This window comes from Benincasa hispida, chromosome 11 (assembly GCF_027475165.1).
Source record: "Benincasa hispida cultivar pf3 chromosome 11, pf3_genome.v1.1, whole genome shotgun sequence".
NCBI lineage: Eukaryota > Viridiplantae > Streptophyta > Magnoliopsida > Cucurbitales > Cucurbitaceae > Benincasa > Benincasa hispida.
The window spans coordinates 2,318,489-2,338,080 of NC_143488.1; the positions used below are offsets into that span (position 1 = coordinate 2,318,489).

The 19,592-nt window shown below is 32.2% G+C and overlaps 1 protein-coding gene across 2 annotated transcripts; it reads right to left on the reverse strand.

Moving 5' to 3' along the window:
• Window positions 1-3,156: 3,156 nt before the first annotated feature.
• Window positions 3,157-19,364, reverse strand: LOC120091820 (beta-amyrin 11-oxidase-like). Of its 2 annotated transcripts, XM_039049962.2 has the most exons (9): window positions 19,126-19,364; window positions 17,608-17,848; window positions 16,703-17,186; window positions 13,850-14,116; window positions 13,528-13,617; window positions 13,364-13,442; window positions 13,155-13,261; window positions 3,764-3,885; window positions 3,157-3,646 (listed from the first exon to the last, which is right to left on the reverse strand). In XM_039049962.2, the coding sequence occupies exons 2-9, from the start codon at window positions 17,829-17,831 to the stop codon at window positions 3,553-3,555; spliced, it is 1,467 nt and encodes a 488-aa protein (XP_038905890.1). In that variant the 5' UTR covers window positions 17,832-17,848; window positions 19,126-19,364; the 3' UTR covers window positions 3,157-3,552. The 2 variants fall into 2 exon arrangements, with proteins under 2 accessions (XP_038905890.1, XP_090163349.1); XM_090307223.1 differs by lacking the exon at window positions 17,608-17,848 and having other exon boundaries at window positions 19,126-19,312.
• Window positions 19,365-19,592: the final 228 nt, after the last annotated feature.

Sequence of the window (19,592 nt, forward strand, 5' to 3'; positions counted from 1 at the left end):
TCCTTGAAAAATACTTACATACATCATTTTTCTTATCCTATGTTTCAAATTTGATCTTGGGGTGTTTGGGTCTCTAACTCAAAATTGGTAGAGTGAACTATATACATATTATAAAAAAAATTATAGGTATAATAAAATTTAGATTTATCTCTTGTTTATAGTGATAGACTATATCATTCTATTTCTCGTTTATAGAGATAGATTATATCATTCTATCACTCTTAAGTTTCAAAATCGCATTTTTTTCTCCTTGAATTTTGAGTTTGTTTCAAAATTTACCTTTTAAACATTTTATCCATTAAATATTCATATTAATGTCTATTAATTATAATCAAATTAGTTTTAACTAATTTTTTACTATTAAAATTAATAAAGATAAAATTTACATTAATTAAGTAAAAATTTACTTCAAATACTAATTTGAATGTTAAAAATTCAAGCGTAGAAGTGTAAGATATTGAAAACCTATAAACCAAATGAAGAGCGCACTCAAAATTAAAGGTAAAATTACAATATTTTGAACCTTAAAAAGATTAAAGGAAAAAGGTAAAAATCACTCGTGAATCATGAGGTTTGTTACCATTATACCTTCACAACTTTTAATTTGATGAATTAACCTTTATAGTTTATTAAGTGTTAGCAATAAACTCTGGGTTAGTTGATGTTCAATTAGAAAAGGATAAACATGTCAATTCACACCTATGGGAAAGTAAAAAGAAAAAAAATGGTTCATCGCCAAATGCAGCCCAATCCTCGCCCTCCCCCATCAACCTCCACCTCGCCATCTTCATCGCCGGCCACTCCATTGCCGACAAAGCCTTTGTCCTAAACGATGTAAGCTTGCCGTTTCACGTTGATGCGGAGGATGAAAACTGAAAAGGGGACATGGGATTGGAAGCAAAAAAAAGGATTTGATCCAAAGGCCATGGAACGTTCAAGTCGATATCGAAATCCATAAGTGGGATTCAATCGTCGGAATTGGAATGGTGGGCGGTGGATTTGGGGAAAAGGGGAAATGGGTGATCAGAATCCGGCTCGTTCATGACGAGGGGTTCGTTAATTTACACTGGTTTTGGCTGTGTGCAAGCTTCCTCAAATGGCGAAGGAGGCCGATAGGAGGGTGAGGACTGAGCTGTATTTGGCGATCAATTTTTTTTCTTTCCCATATGTGTGAATTTGACAAGTTTATTCTTTTCTAATTCAACATCAACTTGCACCATGCGTTTATTGCAACACTTAATAAACTATGATTAATTAAAGGTTGGGTGTAATTGTAACAAACCTCTTAGGATGGTTTGTGCAATTTCTCTAAAATTAAATAAAATTAAACTAAAAAATGTAACAACTTGAAATACGAAAATCAAATTGAAAGCTAAATAAAAAAAATTGGGGACCAAGATAGTATTTTTTTTTTTTCCTTAAACTTAAAACTCGAGTGTCTAATTTTAACAATTTGTAATTTAATTGAAAAACATTTTTGGATCCTTGCATCTCTTCTTTATTTTACTTATTTACACAATATGCATTGTCAATTAAAAATAAGAAGTAAATTAATTAATTAATTAATTCTTAATTATCAACCATAAATATATAATTAATATTATAATGTAAAAAGTTAATTCCTTCTACCATAATTTTTTTTTACTTTAATTATAATTAAAATTTAGAAGTTGTAGGATTCAAAAAGTTTTTGTATTCTCTTTAAAAAAAAGTTGTTGTAACTCTAACTCCAACTATTCTAAGAGGATTTTTTTTCAACATTTTCATTTTTGTTCTCTCAATTCATTACTTTCTAAACCTTTTCAATTTCTTATGCATCTCAATTTTTTTTTTCTTAAGACATTAAGATGTTGATGTTATATTAAAGTTACAAGAGATGCATATGTTGAATCAAGATCTTAAATCTTAGACTATTTTAATTTATTTTACAACTCTACTTTGATGAAGTTTGAATATTTTGCTACTTTATTTTACAACTCCACTTTGATGAAGTTAAATATTTTTTTTCTCAACTATGTCTTACATAGATGGGAGATCTTCGTTGTATTTTTAGGTTATTTAAGTGGGAAATACCAAGTTATTGAGTACATTATCTATTTCCTACCATTTTGAAAGCCATTAGAAAACGTTTGTGTGAGTTGTTTGATTGTAGACAACTTTGTGTTTGTTGCTACCATTGGAATATAATAATTCTTAAGATCTTAGACTTTAGATTCAATAAAAAGTTGCTCAATTATACTTTACATTTGTATATTAATTGAGGAATTGAAGCAAATAATGAGAAGGTTTCTTAGTTCTTAATTATAAATTTTGGCAACTACAAAAAGTTCAAACATTATTCTCTTTAAGTTGTTTAGAAGGCTCAAAATAAGAGGTTAAACCGACTTAGAATAGAAAAATGGATAGAACATGAGATGGTTGATGGTCTTCTTTTCCTAATAAACTAGTGTCTATGATTATATTCATTTGTTTGTTTTATCACGTTAATGACTTTTCACTCTCAATATAAAAAAGATTAATATTATTTGTAAATATAATTTATCGGGACGAGTCTTGCTCTTCCATTGAGATTTTTTTTATTGCAAATCCAAAGAATAGTAATACTTCTATGTTGTGATAGTGATAATTTAATAAGTTGGGAGAGTTCAAAAAAAATTATTTATATGTATAATATTTTTTTTGAAATTATTTATGTAGGTGGATGGAATAAGGCTTTGTATGTTGATGAAGAATGAAGATGACAACCCACTTAACCCTTAAATTTTATACTCATTATGGAAATATTCAAAAGTTGGTGAATCTTGTATTTTGCTAATCACTTTGTAGGAATTACTTTGTAACTTCTTTCATTGTATTACACTAATTAAATGTATTATGTAAGGGATTAAAAAATGTCAATTATGAGATGAGACTTGTGATATTTTACATGTCATGATACTTTATTATATATATTCCATGTATATTTTCTAGCTATCATTTACATGAAATTTGATGAATATTAGTGAAATGGTTTGCTATATTGTTATAAATAATGAAAATTGGCTAAAAATAGCCATTATGGCAATTGGTAATTTATCATTGACGATTAAAGGCATTTTTTTTTTAATAACATTAAGAAAAGGCTATAAAATCTTCATAACTGTGCATACAAAAGACTTCTAAAAACTTATAATAATATAAATAAAATACTATTACAAAGTTATAATAGCTCCCTTTATAAGCTATAGAAACTTATTATAACTTTAATTAGTAATACTATAATATATTTTCATAGCAAGATAAATATGCTATAATTTTTAGATTTTTAATAGCATTTACATAGCTAACAAAAAAAATGCTATCAAAAGTCCTAGATTTTTAATAACATGGGTCGTTGGACCTTCGAAAAAGGGTATGAAAGATCTATTATAGCATTTTGTTAGCTATCGTGTCTATTATTTCTTGTAGTGAAATATCCATCAAAATCAATATTTTATCGATATTTTCATCGATATATCTGTAAAATTAAGATCTCGATATTTTTGTCGACATCGACATTTTACACTTGGATAGTTATTCAACTTTATGCACTCTTGCCAAGCACTTGTCTTTGAGATGTGGAAATGGCAAACAAGTCCTCTGACATTTTGGATTAAGTTGTTCCACCCTGCGTATATTATTGCAAAAATGATTATTTGCAGTTAAGAAAATGTTTATATGCTTAAATTTTGTGTTAAAAGTTGATAAAATTAACTGATGAAAAAGATTTAAAAGCAAAACTCACTTGTAACTGAGGAGAAAATAATGAAGAAATATTGAGATTTCAAGCTTGGCAAGATCACTTCCTGGGCAATACCTATTTCCTAATCCAAATGGAGTGAAAGCTCCTGGTGTGGCTACAAAATTCTTTAAAAAGAGAAACAAGCAAAATTCCATTTAATATACCATGAGATCAAAGGGGGAAAAACATTAAAAAAGAGGGTTGCTAAATTCACTATCAAATCCAAAAAGCATGTGAATAAAAACAATATTCAAAGCAAAATACTTCCAATTCAAAGTGGATATTATCATATTAAAAAAAAGAGATAATAATGACATTATATATTTAATTTCAGAGCAAATGTCAATTTATATTCTTGAACTTTGAGGGTTGTATCATTTTAAAAAGTAATTGTTTTAAATGAAAAACTGCTGAAAATATTTTTAAATATAGCAAAATGTCACTGTCTATCAGTGAAAGATACCGATGAACAAGTGGCATATATCTTGCTATATTTGTAAATAAGTTCACTTATTTTACTATATTTGAAAACAACTCTACAACCCCTAAATTTTTAAATTGATATACTTATGAAAGTATAAGAATTAAATTTATACAATTATTAGTTTATGGTATAAATTGATACGACTCTAAAGTTTTGAGGTATAAATTGATATTTGTTCTTAATTTTAACACTTAATTTTGGCTCACTAGACCTAATACAACTTGTAATTAATACAAAATTTGAGGAATAAAAGATTTCAACAAATATATATATATTGTAAATAATCATTGGTTAAAGTTATTAAATTATGCTAAATTAGCATAATGTTGTTGAGATTAGTGTCCGAAATCTCTGTTGTATTTTTGTTGTTTGTAAATACTGTATAAACAAATAGTTATTATTAAAATAATTGTTATTTTATAAGCATACACTCAATCCAATAAATAAAGATCATAGGTTATTTTATGTAATATAAACATATATGTGGAGATATACAGGTAGATCATGTTTAAATGATAACCTAAATGGTCTGTAATAGACGGATAAGGCTAGGTACCTCATCGTGATGACACTACAAATACGATATGCTTTGTAGATGTTACAAATGTTATAAGATGCTACAAATGATCTAATCCTGATAATTCATGTGGAGACATGTGAGCGGGGGTATCCCATACAAAGAGTTTGTATAAGACCGGACTATGATATGACTGGTCTCATTATATAACATCGTTACTAGTAGAGACTTATGTTTCACCAGGATGATCATAGGTGACATGACCTGAATCCTAAGTGAGTTATGAACTTCTGCCTATGAAGGTGGTCTTTTTATTTGCATGGGTGAGAGTGACCAGATTGCTAACTCAATATGCCTACCATTTTGGGGATTCGTCTGATTCAGGAACTAGGAATACAGCTACACAAGACGAAATTTACTCCTTCTCTGATGTCGGGGTAAGTAGATAAATTGCGTCCTTAAGAGCTGATTCCGGGGCTTGAACAATGTGGCCACACTTTCTCTTGGCCCGAGAAGGATTTGGTCATAGCTGGACTATGACTTATTGTTCATTAAAGGGATCATTGGTACTTAAGAAGTTAGATGTAACTATAGGGGCAAAACGGTGATTTTGGCCCAGCTATACTTATGAACAATTTGTGAAGAGTCACTACACTGTTGATTGGTTATATCCAATGGACATAGAAATATATCTATAGTGCAAAGAATGCAGCCATCGTTCTTTAGTGGAGTGGCCGGTGTCACAATCGCACTTTTCAAAGCTTCACTTAGCGATTATGCGACACTTGTTCCTGCTCACGAACAAGTCAGCCAATTCGAATACGGAACATCGATGGCACATCAAGTGTCTCTCGCAACCTCCACCCCGTTTTAGAGAAAACGGTTTTAGAAAACGGGTTTGGAGAAAAGGTTTTTGCAAACAGTTTGAATGTAAGAATAGAGAAGAGAAAGATTGTAGTAGGCTAGAAAGCAATAAGCAACAACAACAGCTTTATAACATACTACTCCGGGTTTGAGGAAGTGATGGTTAATCTTATCCCCATATAGTGCATTCTGAACAAAAAAAACATCCACTACCCTGGCATATAGAAATGAGCGAGCAGTCACTCACTAAGTAAAGTATATATAAACCTAACTACTAAGCAAAATGAAATACGTAGGATGAAAGAATAGTAAAAGGAGATGGAGGTAGTCATGCGGCCATGGGCAACACGTCCTAGACAAGCATGACCGTGACATTCTCCTCCATTCAATTGGTTGACATCCCCGTCAACTGACTCTGCTCGAACACAGCATATTATTGAGCAGCTGCCTTTGAGGCCTTCCATGCGCTCCCAACGAACTTCTCTATCTTGGAGGCTTCTCCATTTCTCGAGAAACTCTTCCCCAGCTTGGTTCTGGTCTTTCCACTCTGTCGCTTCTTCCCGCAAGTCTCTCGTTGGCTTCTTCTCCTGCTATTCTCTTCGTTGTGGCCTGCGGACGGACCACCTCCGTATATCTCTCTTCGGCATGGTTGGGATGATAGGGTTTCAGTCTACTTTCATGGATGACAGGATGAATCTCTATTCACGATGGTAACTACACCTTATAAGAGGTTTTCCCAACCTTTTCGATGACTTCCACCGGTCCTCTAAAGCTGCTCACGAAGCAATGTTCTCTTTGCCCTCGACTTCGAAATCGTCCCAGGCACAAATTTACTCTCGGTGTCTAGGCTTTCTTCCTCTCTTCTTCTTCTCTTTGGAGCCAGGGACTTATGTAAATTGTCCGGCTCAACAACACGACACTGTTCCAAGACACACAAAATGTCTTGGGGGGCCTTCTCTTCCGCGGTTTCAACTAACTCGTGGGTAAAGTCCTTCTCCAACTGGAGGGCCAAGATCATCCTTATCCCCTTCAGCCATCTGATCTCGGCATGCACAACGGTGGCGTAGATCCGATGATCACTAAACACTTGGTGAGGGGTATCAGTATTACCTATGCTCAAGCAAGAACTTCATTCCCAACACCACATCAAAGTCATCTATCTTGACGATCACGAAATCGGCAGTGTCATTCCAGTCCCCCAACTTTACGACTGTCCTTTTTGCCATTCCTATAATCGGCAAGGCCTCAAAGTTCACTGCTTTCATTTTACTTACATCTCCTTCCCAACGGGGATTCAGCCGTCTGGCTTCTATTTCAAACATAAATTATGGTTGGCCCTTGAATCGACCATGGTATTTTTGGCCGATCTATGGTTGACCCAAGAATCAACATACATCAGTCCACCTCCATGGGATCCATTTTCTTCTCATACATCCTTTTGAAGGGCAGCTAAAAATCTTAGGGCCCAACCTGTGGGGTTCTATCTTCCTCTGCTTGCACATTCTCGTCTTCTACCTGAACAACTTTGCCTTTCCAGTCCGAAGCTAATGAGGCTTGGAAAGCATTAAATGTTGCTCGTTTCGGACATTCGCTCGCCTTGTGCGGTCTCTTGCATATATAACAGGATAAGAACTAATAAAAATTCTTCTGATTCTGCCCCTGCTACGTATTTCCAGTCATCTGCTAAGGGGGTCTACTATCCCCATTATTATCTTTATCTCCCCAACTGTTTCTCGATGGGCTCGAGCTGTTGCTCTTTCTCCCCCTATTAGGGGATCTCGAGTGTTGCCTCATCTCTTGAGATTCATCAATTGAGTCAAATAACCATTCGGCCACTGAATATACGGCTGGGAGATCCTGTATTCTCTATGCATACAGTTTTGTTTTTGTCCATGGTTTCAAGCCTTCAACAAAACAAAAAACTTTGTCTTTTTCAGACATATATCTTATGTCCAACATTAATCTGAAAAATTGTTTCACGTAGTCCCTAATAGTATCAGTATGTTTCAATTCCCATAGCTTGCATCTTGCCAAAATCTCAACATTTTCGGTAAAGAATTGAAACACAACTTTTGTTTTAGTCTCTCCCACGTGTCAATGGTACACCGACCCTCTTGGACATCTATAAAACGAGACCTCCACCATAACTTGGCATCCTCTGCTAGGTGCATCGTCGCTAGGGTGATCTTCGACTCTTCAGTCGCTGTGTTCATAGCCCTAAAGTACTGTTCCATGTCAAAGATAAAATTTTCTAATGCCTTTGCGTTCCGAGCCCCAAAGAAGGGCTTAGGCTCAAGTACTTTTACCTTATTGAATTGGGCTACACCCCCGACTGAGGCTTGATTTCCCGCTACTCTCATGGTGAGGTTAACTCTTACACTAATGTCTGCAGTCTCTACCTGGATGACATCGATGGTGGCTCGAAATTCCTCGAACATTTCAGTCACCATCTGAATGATCGTTCTCTGCAAGCTGTCTAATTCTTTGACACGCTTTTCTATCAGGGCAACAGAGCCTGATAAACTATCCCCATGCTTGAGAGGCCCACCCATCATAGTTTTTGCCTCTAGGGTCTCAACCCTTGTCAACAATTCTCTGACGGGCATCTCGTTTAAGCGGCCAGCCTGATCAAGGACTTCTATTAAATTGAGCATTTGCTCTTCAATCTCGACCAATCGGTCAACATGGGACTTGCTCAACTGCTTCGTAGCAGACATGATCACAGCTTCTCAACTCTACGAGTCGACTTGGCTCTGATACTAACTGTCATAATCGCACTTTCCGAAGCTTCACTTAGGTATTGTGCGGCACTTGTTCCCGCTCACGAACAAGTCAGTCAATTCGAATACGGAACACCAATGGCACACCGGCTGCCTCTCGCAACCTCCACCCCCGTTTTAGAGAAAACGGGTTTGGAGAAAAGGTTTTTGCAAATAGTTTGAATGTAAGAATAGAGAAGAGAATGATTGTAGTAGGCTAGAAAGTAATAAGCAACAACAACAACTTTATAACATACTACTCCGGGTATGAGGAAGTGATGGTTAGTCTTATCCCCATATAGTACAATCTGAACAAAAACACATCCACTACCCTTGCATATGGAAATAGATGAGCGATCACTCACTAAGAAAAGTACATATAAACCTAACTACCTAGCAAAAGGAAATACATAGGATGAAAACATAGTAAAAAGAGGTGGGGGTCGTCATGCGGCTATGGGCAACACGCCTTGGACAAGCATGACCGTGACAACCAACAATTAATGGATGTTGAATAATTTAATTAAAAAAGTTTAATTAATTGTTCAAGTACCACTAGAACTTCAACTACAGGTCCATAAGGTCCCCTCTGTAACTCAACAAAGATTATTGAAAATTAATTTTAGATTAATTTAAATTGTTCAAATTAATTGAGGGAATTAATTATACATGATATAATTAATATAATATATTTGATACGTTATAGTATGAAGTTAAGTTTCTTTTGAGAGGAATTAAGTATCTGAATATGATTCAAATACTAATTATATGAATGAGATTCATATAATTAAATTTAGTATAAATGTGATTTATATTAAATATCATGTATTATTGAGAGAAATAAAACTATAGGTTATATTGTATTTGATACAATATAAAAACTATAGATTATGTATTATATTTGATATAACATATAGTTATATATACATATAATAAGTTAGTTATTGTATGTAAATATCTATATATTTATATATATTAAATTTAATTTAATTTTTGAATTAAATTAATTGAGAGAGTTATCCATCCCTATTTTTCTTTTAATCCATCGTGTGGCGTGATGTAGTTATGGGGGATCTTCTTCCTCTTGCTTCTTACGCAGAGGGATGAACTGAAAGAAAAAATTCTCTCTTTTGGTTTCTCTCCCAAGACCACACAAAAGAAAAATTGTTTACTTCTTCCTCTCAAATTGCTCTCCCTCTTCCTAAAAATATACAGAGCCTACACCTCCTGTAATTCTCATCCCCTATAGAGACGGAGGTTGACCTCTTGGTGGTAGCCACTTGGTTTTGTTGGATTATTTTGGAAGATCGAGTTTCGAGGAGAGTTCGTGACCAGTTCAAGGGATTACGTGAAAAAGTGTTTCTTCAAGAGTAAGTTAATCCCTAACCCTAATTCTTAATTCTTAAAAGCATTTTGTAATTTTATTGTTATGTATAATTTTTTTTTGTTCTATAAATTTTCATTTTATGAAAATCGAAATTGGGACGATCCTGCTTCCACATTCAAACTTCACCTTCCATCAAATGTTAGCTCTGTTGTGAATTTGTGAAACCCGGATTTCTATTTTCCTTACTTAAGCAAGTGATAAAAGGAATTAACTAAGTGAAAGTTAAATCCTAACTTAAGGGGAAGGAAATTTCTAAGTGTTAAGTAAACTTTTCTTTAAATAATAAGTAGGTTGAGCTAGTGTGGAATAATATGGAAATTAAGTTTGGAAAATTTGGGGAAAATTTTGGTTAAGTATGGAGAAATTAGGTGAAGTGCATTATGGCTGAAGGACTGAGGAAAATATGGAATTTATGTGAAATGCGTGTTGTGCACAAAGCACTGGAAGGCAAGTGACTAGTGGCACAATCGTGTAGAAATTGCACGGAGACGAACAATGTTTGCAGTAGCTAAGAGCGAGATCGTTGAGAGTGAGATCGGCGAAATCGTTGAGAACGAGATCATTGAGATCGAGACTAGTGGGATTGGAGAGAAAATGGGAGAGAGCGAGATTGGATAGAAGATTGGAGAGAGCAAGACCAGCGAGAAAGAGGGAGAGAGCGAGAGTAAAGAGAACAAGATTTTAAGCGAGAAAGTTGGAGAGAGCGAGAATGGAGAGAGCAGAATTTTGAGCGAGAAAAGGGGAGAGAACGAGAGTGGAGAGAGCGAGACTAGCGAGAAAGTGGGAGAGAACGACACTGCCGAGAGTGGAGAGAGTGACACTGCCGAGAGCGAAAAGAGCGAGAGTGCCTATGCGTTAGCCTTGCTTTGTCCGATTCGAACGTCACGCCCACGCCTCGCCTATGCATTGAACGGCCAAGCAAGCTTCTAGGCAATGTATTTGGACGCGTTAGGGTAGATTATGCATTTAAAAACCCTAATTTGAATACAAACAAAGCTTGAAGACGTAAGGAAAAATGTCAATTAAAATTTAGGTGTCCGATTAAGAGAAATTCTTAAACCCTAAGAAATTGTGTTGGATGCAGTTGGGAAGAACACATTAAACCAAGGTGAAGTCAGCTTACGTTGATAAAGGGAGGATTAAACATTTGGCCATACAGCCAAGTAGGTGTTGTCAACCCCACGATCAATTTGAACGTCTATAAATAGGGAGTTTTGATTTCATTTACAAATCACACAAAAATCATAAATTTCGTAGAGAAAGTAGAGGGCAGTGAGGGTTCAGAGGAATGTGCCAATTTTGGACGAGGAGATCTTCCAATCTACTCGTGCGTTTAGAGTGATTTCAAAGCCATCTGAAAGCTCTAGAAGTCTAGTTTTCAGAGTAGGACTGCTGGAGGAAAAGGCTCAAAGGAATTGGGCTGGAGGTTGAGAAGAAGGCAGAAGGGTCAGATTGTCAGATCAGTCTGAGCCAGTCTTGAAGATTTTGAGATTACAGCCAAACCACGAGAAATTCTGAGCTGAAAGTTTAGGGGTAAGATTTCTAAGACATTTTAGAATAAGTTTGTAGAAGGAAGTATTTCCAAATAAGGTTCGAAATTATGAGTAATCTAAGTTGAAAGTTGAATTTAGATTCTAGGGGTGAAAAAGGGACCCGAGGAGCTACTAGAGTGAAAAGTTCCTAAGAAATCAAGGTGAATGGCTAAAATGTTTTCGAACTAAAATGTTTTTAAACTGTTTTGATTACAAACGTTTTACAGAAAGCATGTTTGTGAAAATAATTCTCATGCCTACTAGTTTTATAAAGTAGTTTCCGAGCAAGATCTGAATTGTGTTGTGAACGCATGCATATTGTTGAAAAACTATTTACATATGTATATGTATTGATTTTATCCAGCATGCATTACCATCTTTAAAGTCATGTTGTATATGTGCTATACTGTACATACTTTAAAGAGAAAAGTTATTTATAAATAGTTTTGGTAAAATACGACAAAGTACAAGGAGAAGACATCCACCCAACTAGATACTGAAGTACAAGGAGAAGGTATCTATTGGTACTGAAGTACGTTTGAGAAGGTACCAAGCCAACGGGATAGTGAAGTACGTTGGAAAAGGTATCCTAGTAGCTCGACACTGAAGTACAAGGAGAAGGTATCTGAGCAGTAGTACCTAATGTGGCCACAGGTGAATAAAGTCAGAGATTGAGCAAAAGGGTTCTCTCTGGACTAGCAGTTGGTGTTGGGATTATTTTACCAGTTATAAAGTACTTTGATTTGAGAAATGCTTTTATTGTTTTATGTTTAAAACAACTTTACATGTTTTACGCTTGGAAAACGTTTATGCTGCAGTACAAATACTGTAAAAGTTTATGTTTCAGTTAAAAACTCATTACTGAAATCATGCGTGAGAATTTACTATGTTTTCTCGGTCACTCACTGGGCGTAAGCTCACCCCGTTTTCAAATGTTTTTGTTCCCCCCCCCCTCCCCCCTCCCACAGGTAGCGGTCAAATCCTCTGAAGACACCTCAGTATCTGCTCTACCACTAAAGGACGAAAAGACTTGTAACCGTTTGCTAGGTGGTTACTGTTAATATTGTACACATGTTACTATTGTTCATATAGGGACTAGGGTTTGTGGGTTTTGGGACTTGTAAATCTAATGTTGTAAATACTCTAAACATATTAAGTTTCTAAGTTAATAAATTGTGGGCCTACAGCCATCCCATTGCATATAATTTGTATTTGGTATCAGAGTTATTCCGCAAGAGTTTTTAGGTAGTAAGTGTCAGCCTAAGGGTTGATAACTGTTGCAGTCACGCCCTTCTCTAGGCTAAGAAGGTGGTCTGGGATGGGGTGTGACAGAATTTGAGGAGCACAACATGAACAGAGATGCTAATAAAATATAATATTAAAATAAATAAATATAATCTAAATATATGGAATAAATAAATATTAAAATAAATTAAATATAATATATATAAATATATAAAATAAAATAAATAATAAAAGTAAATAAAATAACAAATTATTGATTTCTTCACTTTCTCCAAACTTTTTGGAATTTGTTAAATGTGTATCTTTCAAAACCCATTGAGTGTCACTATTTATAGGCAATTTGGCAAGTAGGAGTTGGATTATTGGCTAGTAGGAACTGGATTATATGAACACTAATAATGAGTATTTACAAGTCTCATCGACAATACTTTAGAAAAATGGGGACATGATAGATGATCAATAGATACTGAACGTCTAATGGGTATTTATTTTCTATAGTATTTATAATAACCTCATATATATTGCATAAAAAAAAATGGTTAATCCAATAACTTTGGTTCAAGAAAGAAAAGGCTTGTAAATAATATATAGATAATTTATACATACATCCCATCTTGAAGGGTTGAACTCCCGTGGGGAAGGAAATTGTTTTTCATCCATGTAAAGCTCTCCAAACCAAGGAATGACTTTCCATCCCTTTGGTATAATTTTACCTAAATAAAAAAAGGAACCCAATATTATTGAAATAATAATAACAATAATAATAATAAATTATTATCATTTCCTCCTAGAATAAGATAAAAATATAATCTAACCATTGATTTCAACATCAACTACTGCTTCACGAAAAACCATAAAAGTGATACCACTAACACGAAGTGTCTCATCTATTACCTGAATATGAAAATTAATATCATCGTTAATTACGTACATTTTCTTTGTAATCAATTAAAACATTTTTTAAAACAAAAATATGTACCTGGTAAAGAAATTTCATCTGTTTAACCTCTGAGAGAGTTATCCCTTTTTGAGTGGTGGGTCTTCTTTTAATGATATCCTCTTGTTCTTCCTAAAACAAATGACCTTTTTTTGATGTGTATATATATTTTCATGATACTATATTACTGTATAAGTCCAACGACTGTAGAATGGAGATTGAAACTCCGAATCTTTAAGGATGGAGGTGATACTAATACCATTAAACCAAACTCATTTTACCAATCAAATTTCGAATAAAATACCGACAACATTTATTAGATAAACATAAAGTTTTAAGGGGGAAAAAAAAAAGAAACACTAACCTTGGCTTTTTGAAATATATGTGGATGATTTGTAAGAAACAAAATTGCCCACATAGCTGTATAAGCTGAAGTTTCATGGCCTGCAAATAACTTACCAAAAATCAAATCTTTAATGGTTTCATCATCTAACTCTTCACCTTCTTCATCTTTCAATTCCATCAGCAAATCCATCATATCTTTTGCTTCCCATTTTTTCCCTTCCCTTTCCTTCACCAATCTCTTTTGGTTGATGATGGATTGAAGTATGGTTAGCAACTGTTTTCTACCCTATATTTAAAATATGTATTCTTGTTATGGGCTAAGGTAAGAAAAAAAAGATATCCTTACAACTTAGTGACACGATTGTACTACCCATAGAACCAATCATGTTCAAGTAAGATTGTAAAAATAGTAATATAATTCAAAGCTATAATTTAGCTCAACATTTATCAATGCAACTAGATGTTTTAACCAATATCGGATAAATTTAAGGTTAAATTGTAAAAAGGAAAATATCTTCTTGGTCTTTAGATTTTGAATTGTTTTTATTCAGTCGGTTTCAGAATGTCACACACACTTAGTCTTAAGTTTTGAGTTTGGTTTTAATTTAGTTCTTAGGTTTCAAAATGTCACAATTTTATCATTGAGATTTGAGTTTTGTTTCAATTTGATCTATAAATTTCAAGATTTACTTATTTAACCTTGATTTTTCACTAATACTCACTTTTAATCTTTAGTGTAATGTCTATTAATTAATTTAAAAGAATTATAATTACTTAAGTTTCACTATTTTTCACCACTATTAAAATCTCAAATCTTAATTATTTTAAATTAATTAACAGACACTAATAGCAATGAGACTGAAAATAAGTATTTAATGAAAAATTGAGCTTAAAAGTGTAAATTTTGAAACATAGATACTAAATTGAAACAAAACTCAAATCTCAAGAATAAAATTGTAACATTTTTTAAACTTAGGGACTAAATTTAAACTAAACTCAAAACTTAAGAACTTAGGGACCAAATGAAAACAAGACCTAAAACCTATTGACCAAGAATGCATTTTTTCTCTTAAGTTAATGAATAAACATTAATACTAAACACATAAAGTGAGTATTTAATAAAAAATTGAAGTTAATTAAAATGTGTAAATTGTGAAACTCGGGAACTAGAATATTATAATATTTGAAAATTTATGGACTAAGAAATTAAAACGAACTCAAAACTTAAGAATTAAAATTGTAACATTTTAAAATCTGGGGATAAAAGAGAAACTAGGCCTAAAACTTAAGTATCAAAAGTATATTTTCTCCTTAAAACTACTATTATATTCTTTCTAACTTGCAAATATTGATGTTAACTTTTTATAAATATTTCAAAACGAGTAAAAATTCGTTAGCTAGAATTTTTTATGACAAATCAGAATGGTGTGGTGGTGACATGATGGACAAAACTCAGATGTACAAACAAATAGGGTAATCACATTGGTAGCACTTTTAAGAATTATAATTAAGTGTATAACAACATTTTTCTAAAAAATTGTAAATATAACAAAATCTATCAATGTTATACTTTATGGTTGATATGCTTCTACTAACGATATGGTCTATCACTGATAGACCCATACTAAGGATATGTTTGATCACGGATAGACTTTGCAAGTAGAATCTAAATTTTATTATATCTATAAATTCTTTTATATTATATTATATCTATAAATACTTAGGCCTAATTGTTATATTTACAATTATATGAAACAAATAATTTGTTAAACTTTGGATTCTCCGGAGTTTGAATTTTGCTTGAATCAATAGATCCAATGCAAACTATATTTAATTATAATAAGAAAAAGTATTATATTTTGCATCGATCAAATTAGGGAGAGATAAAGCAAGGATTTGGTAATGGGGTCTAGTTTAATAATATAATAAGTCCAACCTAACATAAAAGTTGAATTAGTTTAAAATATTATAATTTCTTTAGGAATTTAAATATAATAATTTAAATCTCTCTTCTCTTTCATCAGATAAATTTTTAGAATATTAAAAATAGTGGGTAGGCATAGTGGAATACAAAAAGTAGTCATTCTCCTTTGAGAAATTTATAACTTAAGATGGTTAGGAAAATTGTTGTCATTTTTGCAAATTGATTATATGAAAAAATTATTCATATTGTTTTGTTAAACACTACACTAATCATTATTTAAAAACAGAAAAGAAAAAAAAATATAAATTTATACCCCTAAACTTTAGTGTTGTATCAATTTAAACTTTAAACTAATAATTATATCAATTCATATTTTGAAATAATAATTATATCAATTTAAATCCTCAATTTTGTAAGTGTAACAATTTATGCCATCCATTACATTTCATTTGAAAAAAACTCATATGAAACTTATAATTATATCAATTAAATCTTTAAACTTCCATAAAATGGTCAATTTATACTTTCAGACAAAATTTTCCTTTAGACATCATCCACACGTTCATTCTAATAGTCCATTTTGTAAAATCAACATTCAAAGAAGTTTACACATATTTAAAAATTAATGCATAGATGATTTTCAAAGATAATCGTAATGAAGGGTCTAAATAAAAAATTTAGGATTCTACTTGACTCAAATTATTAAGTTTTCACGAGATATTAGTCTAAAAATCTTGAAGAGGGTGTAAATTGATTCCCTTACTTTTTTTTTTTAAAAAGATTCTCATACAAAAATTCAATGTCTAAATTAAGACTATTATTAGTTAAAGACCATTTTATATTATATAGAAATGAAGATGCTCTTGATTCGACATCAAAGTTTATAGGTATAAATTGATATTCATCGAAAAGTTAAAAGGAAAGAATAATATAGAAGAGAAGGGTTACCTTGAGTGATTTATGGAAGATGAAGCCAGGAAAGTTGATGGGCAAAGATATAAACCCTAATGCAGTTTTAGTAAACAAAGGCTCAATTTCTCCAATGGAAGAATCTATAGAAGAAGAACCCATGAAAATATTCCAAATAATTTTGAAGGTAAGCTTCTTTATCTCTGTCAATAGCTCAATTGGCTTCTTCATGCTTGCCCATTCCTCTAAACCATTTATCACCGTGTGTTGAATATAATTGATGTACATCTCTAGTACCATGTGGCCGCTGATCAGCCCCGTCGTGAGCCGTCGGAGCCGCCTGTGCTCCGCCTTGAACACTTGCATTAGTGACTTTCTACCAGATAAAAGGGTGATGCTTCTTGGTAAACTAGGTTTGAATTTGTCTTCATCACATAAAACTTGACGACAAAGTTCTGATGTACAAACAATTATACTTGCTCTACCAAGTAGATGAGCTTTGTACATATCACTTTTCCCATATCTGCTCAAAAAAAAAAAAAAGAATTGTGAAATAGGTGTTCTATATATTATCCATCATTAATTTTTGATCGAGAATATAATATTTTAATAGACAATTAGTCGGCGTTCAATGGAATTTGAATGCTTAACCCCTCTATTTAAGAGTGTTATCAAATCAAAATAGACTATAGAGAAATTGACATAGAGATTTATATGGTTCACTAACAATGTGTTAGCTACGTTCAAAAGTAGATGCATTGATAAGATTTTATTAGAAAGAAAGTGAAATAATATAGATTATAAAGGTACTAGTAGGGTTTAAGGATTTATATGTAGTGCTCACACAAAAAATTTCATTCGATGCACCTAAGTTTTTTCCATATTCCAACGTTATTTATTAATCATAAACTTGAATCAAATTTCATGATGAAGAAAAGATTTACCTAATGGAAAGGTTGTGAATGACATTTCTTGGGTGACCAGAGGTGAAATGCTTGAGGTAAGATAGAGTAGAACCAAGAAGAGGCCAACCCATATCACCTGGTGGAAGTTTAGGCCATAATTTCCCCAACTTGGCTTCATAATACCAACCATTCAATCTCTTCAAAACTCCAAAAACAAAAACTAAGGCTGCAATAATCCAAACCAACCAATTCTTCAACTCCATTTCTTCTGTCTTCACACCTTTAATATATATTTTGGGCAGTTGCAAATTTAGCAATCAAATTTAAAATATTAACAGATGTAGTATAATAATGTAAAAGAAATTACAAATATGGTAAAATTTAGATAGTCTATTTATTGAGTCTAACAGTGATAAACCATATCGCTAATAAAAGTCTTAATAGACTTTGCTATATTTGCAAGTTTTTAAAATGTTGTTATACATTTTATTAGTATCTCTAAAAATGCGATCTATAGTAATTACCCTATATATTTTAGTCCAAAAATCCAAGACATGGAAAAAATAAATAAAAAAAAAAAAATTAAAGAGAGAAAAATAGAGATTTGGGGAATAAATTATGGTGAAAACATCAAGATCCTAACTTAAATTTACCTTAATAATAGTTAAGGTTGAATTTGGTAACTATTTAATTTTTACTTTTTGTTTTAGAAAATTCAATATATAAACAATCTTTTCACCTTTAAATTTATTATTTTGTCATATACTTTCTACCAATATTTTAAAAAAATAAATTAATTTTTGAAATTAAAAAATAATTTTTAAAAACTTATATTATTTTTGAAATTTAGCTAAGAATTAAAAATACTTTTAACTAAGAAATATAAAAAAATCATACTAAAAAATTAAGAGAGAATGAACTTATTTTTCAAAAACCAACAAAACAATAAGTAAAATAGTTACTAAACGGGCTAAATTATATATCTAGTGGAATGATTCTTTAAATAAATAAATAAATAAATAAAAGTAGTGGCTTATAAAAAAAACATCTTCTCAGAGGCCAGAGTACATCACACTAACGATTTTTTTTTATTATTATTATTTATTAAACGTTAACTCAAATATGAAATAAAATAAAACACTTGTCAGATTCCTCTCAACATCACAGAAAATAACACAAATAAAAACAAATTGAAAATACGTACACAACACAACAGGGATCAGAGGCCGGCCGATGGATGATGGTCTTGAGTAAAGTGTATACGGTTGAGTTGGATTGTAGGCTAGAGATGTTTTCTCAACTAATTTGAGATATAAGATGATCTAATTTCACTAATGAAAAAAAAAACGTTCAATTGAATTGAGTTGACGGATTCGATTGCTAAAATTCTGAACTTCCGAAGAATGAAAGAGTATTGCAATGGATTGAGATACAAATAAGATCAAACATCAACACAAATAGCAAGTAAAACATGAGAAACATAAACACGAACACGAACAATGAGATCGGGAGAAGAGAAGATCAGAAAAGAGAAATAATTAAAGACTGAAACATTACCTTGTGTGTGGGCAAGAGATCAACTCTTCCAAGCAAAATAACACTTGAATAATAGTTAGTTCTTGAATTAGGGGTATGAATTTTGGTTTCATCCAAATCCAGATGGAGACATTGAAAAATGAAGGGAATTTGGATTTTATCTCAGCCAAAATGTGAATGAAAGAGAATGTGCAGGATGTACATAATGTCTATGTCCCACAAACAGTGCTTTATGTTTGGTAAATTATAACTTTTTCCCCTCAAAAGAAAAAAAGAATCAATTATAACTTTTTCAATTTTTAATTATTTAAATATGGGATGTTGCTAAATAATGGATCGATACCCTATAAATTTTAGAGTTGTTTTCAAATAAAGGAAATTGAGTTAACTTATTTACAAATATAACAAAATTTCTCTATCTATCAGTGATAGACTACGATAGACATCTATTACTAATATTGATAGACAGTCTATTGCAGTTTATCATG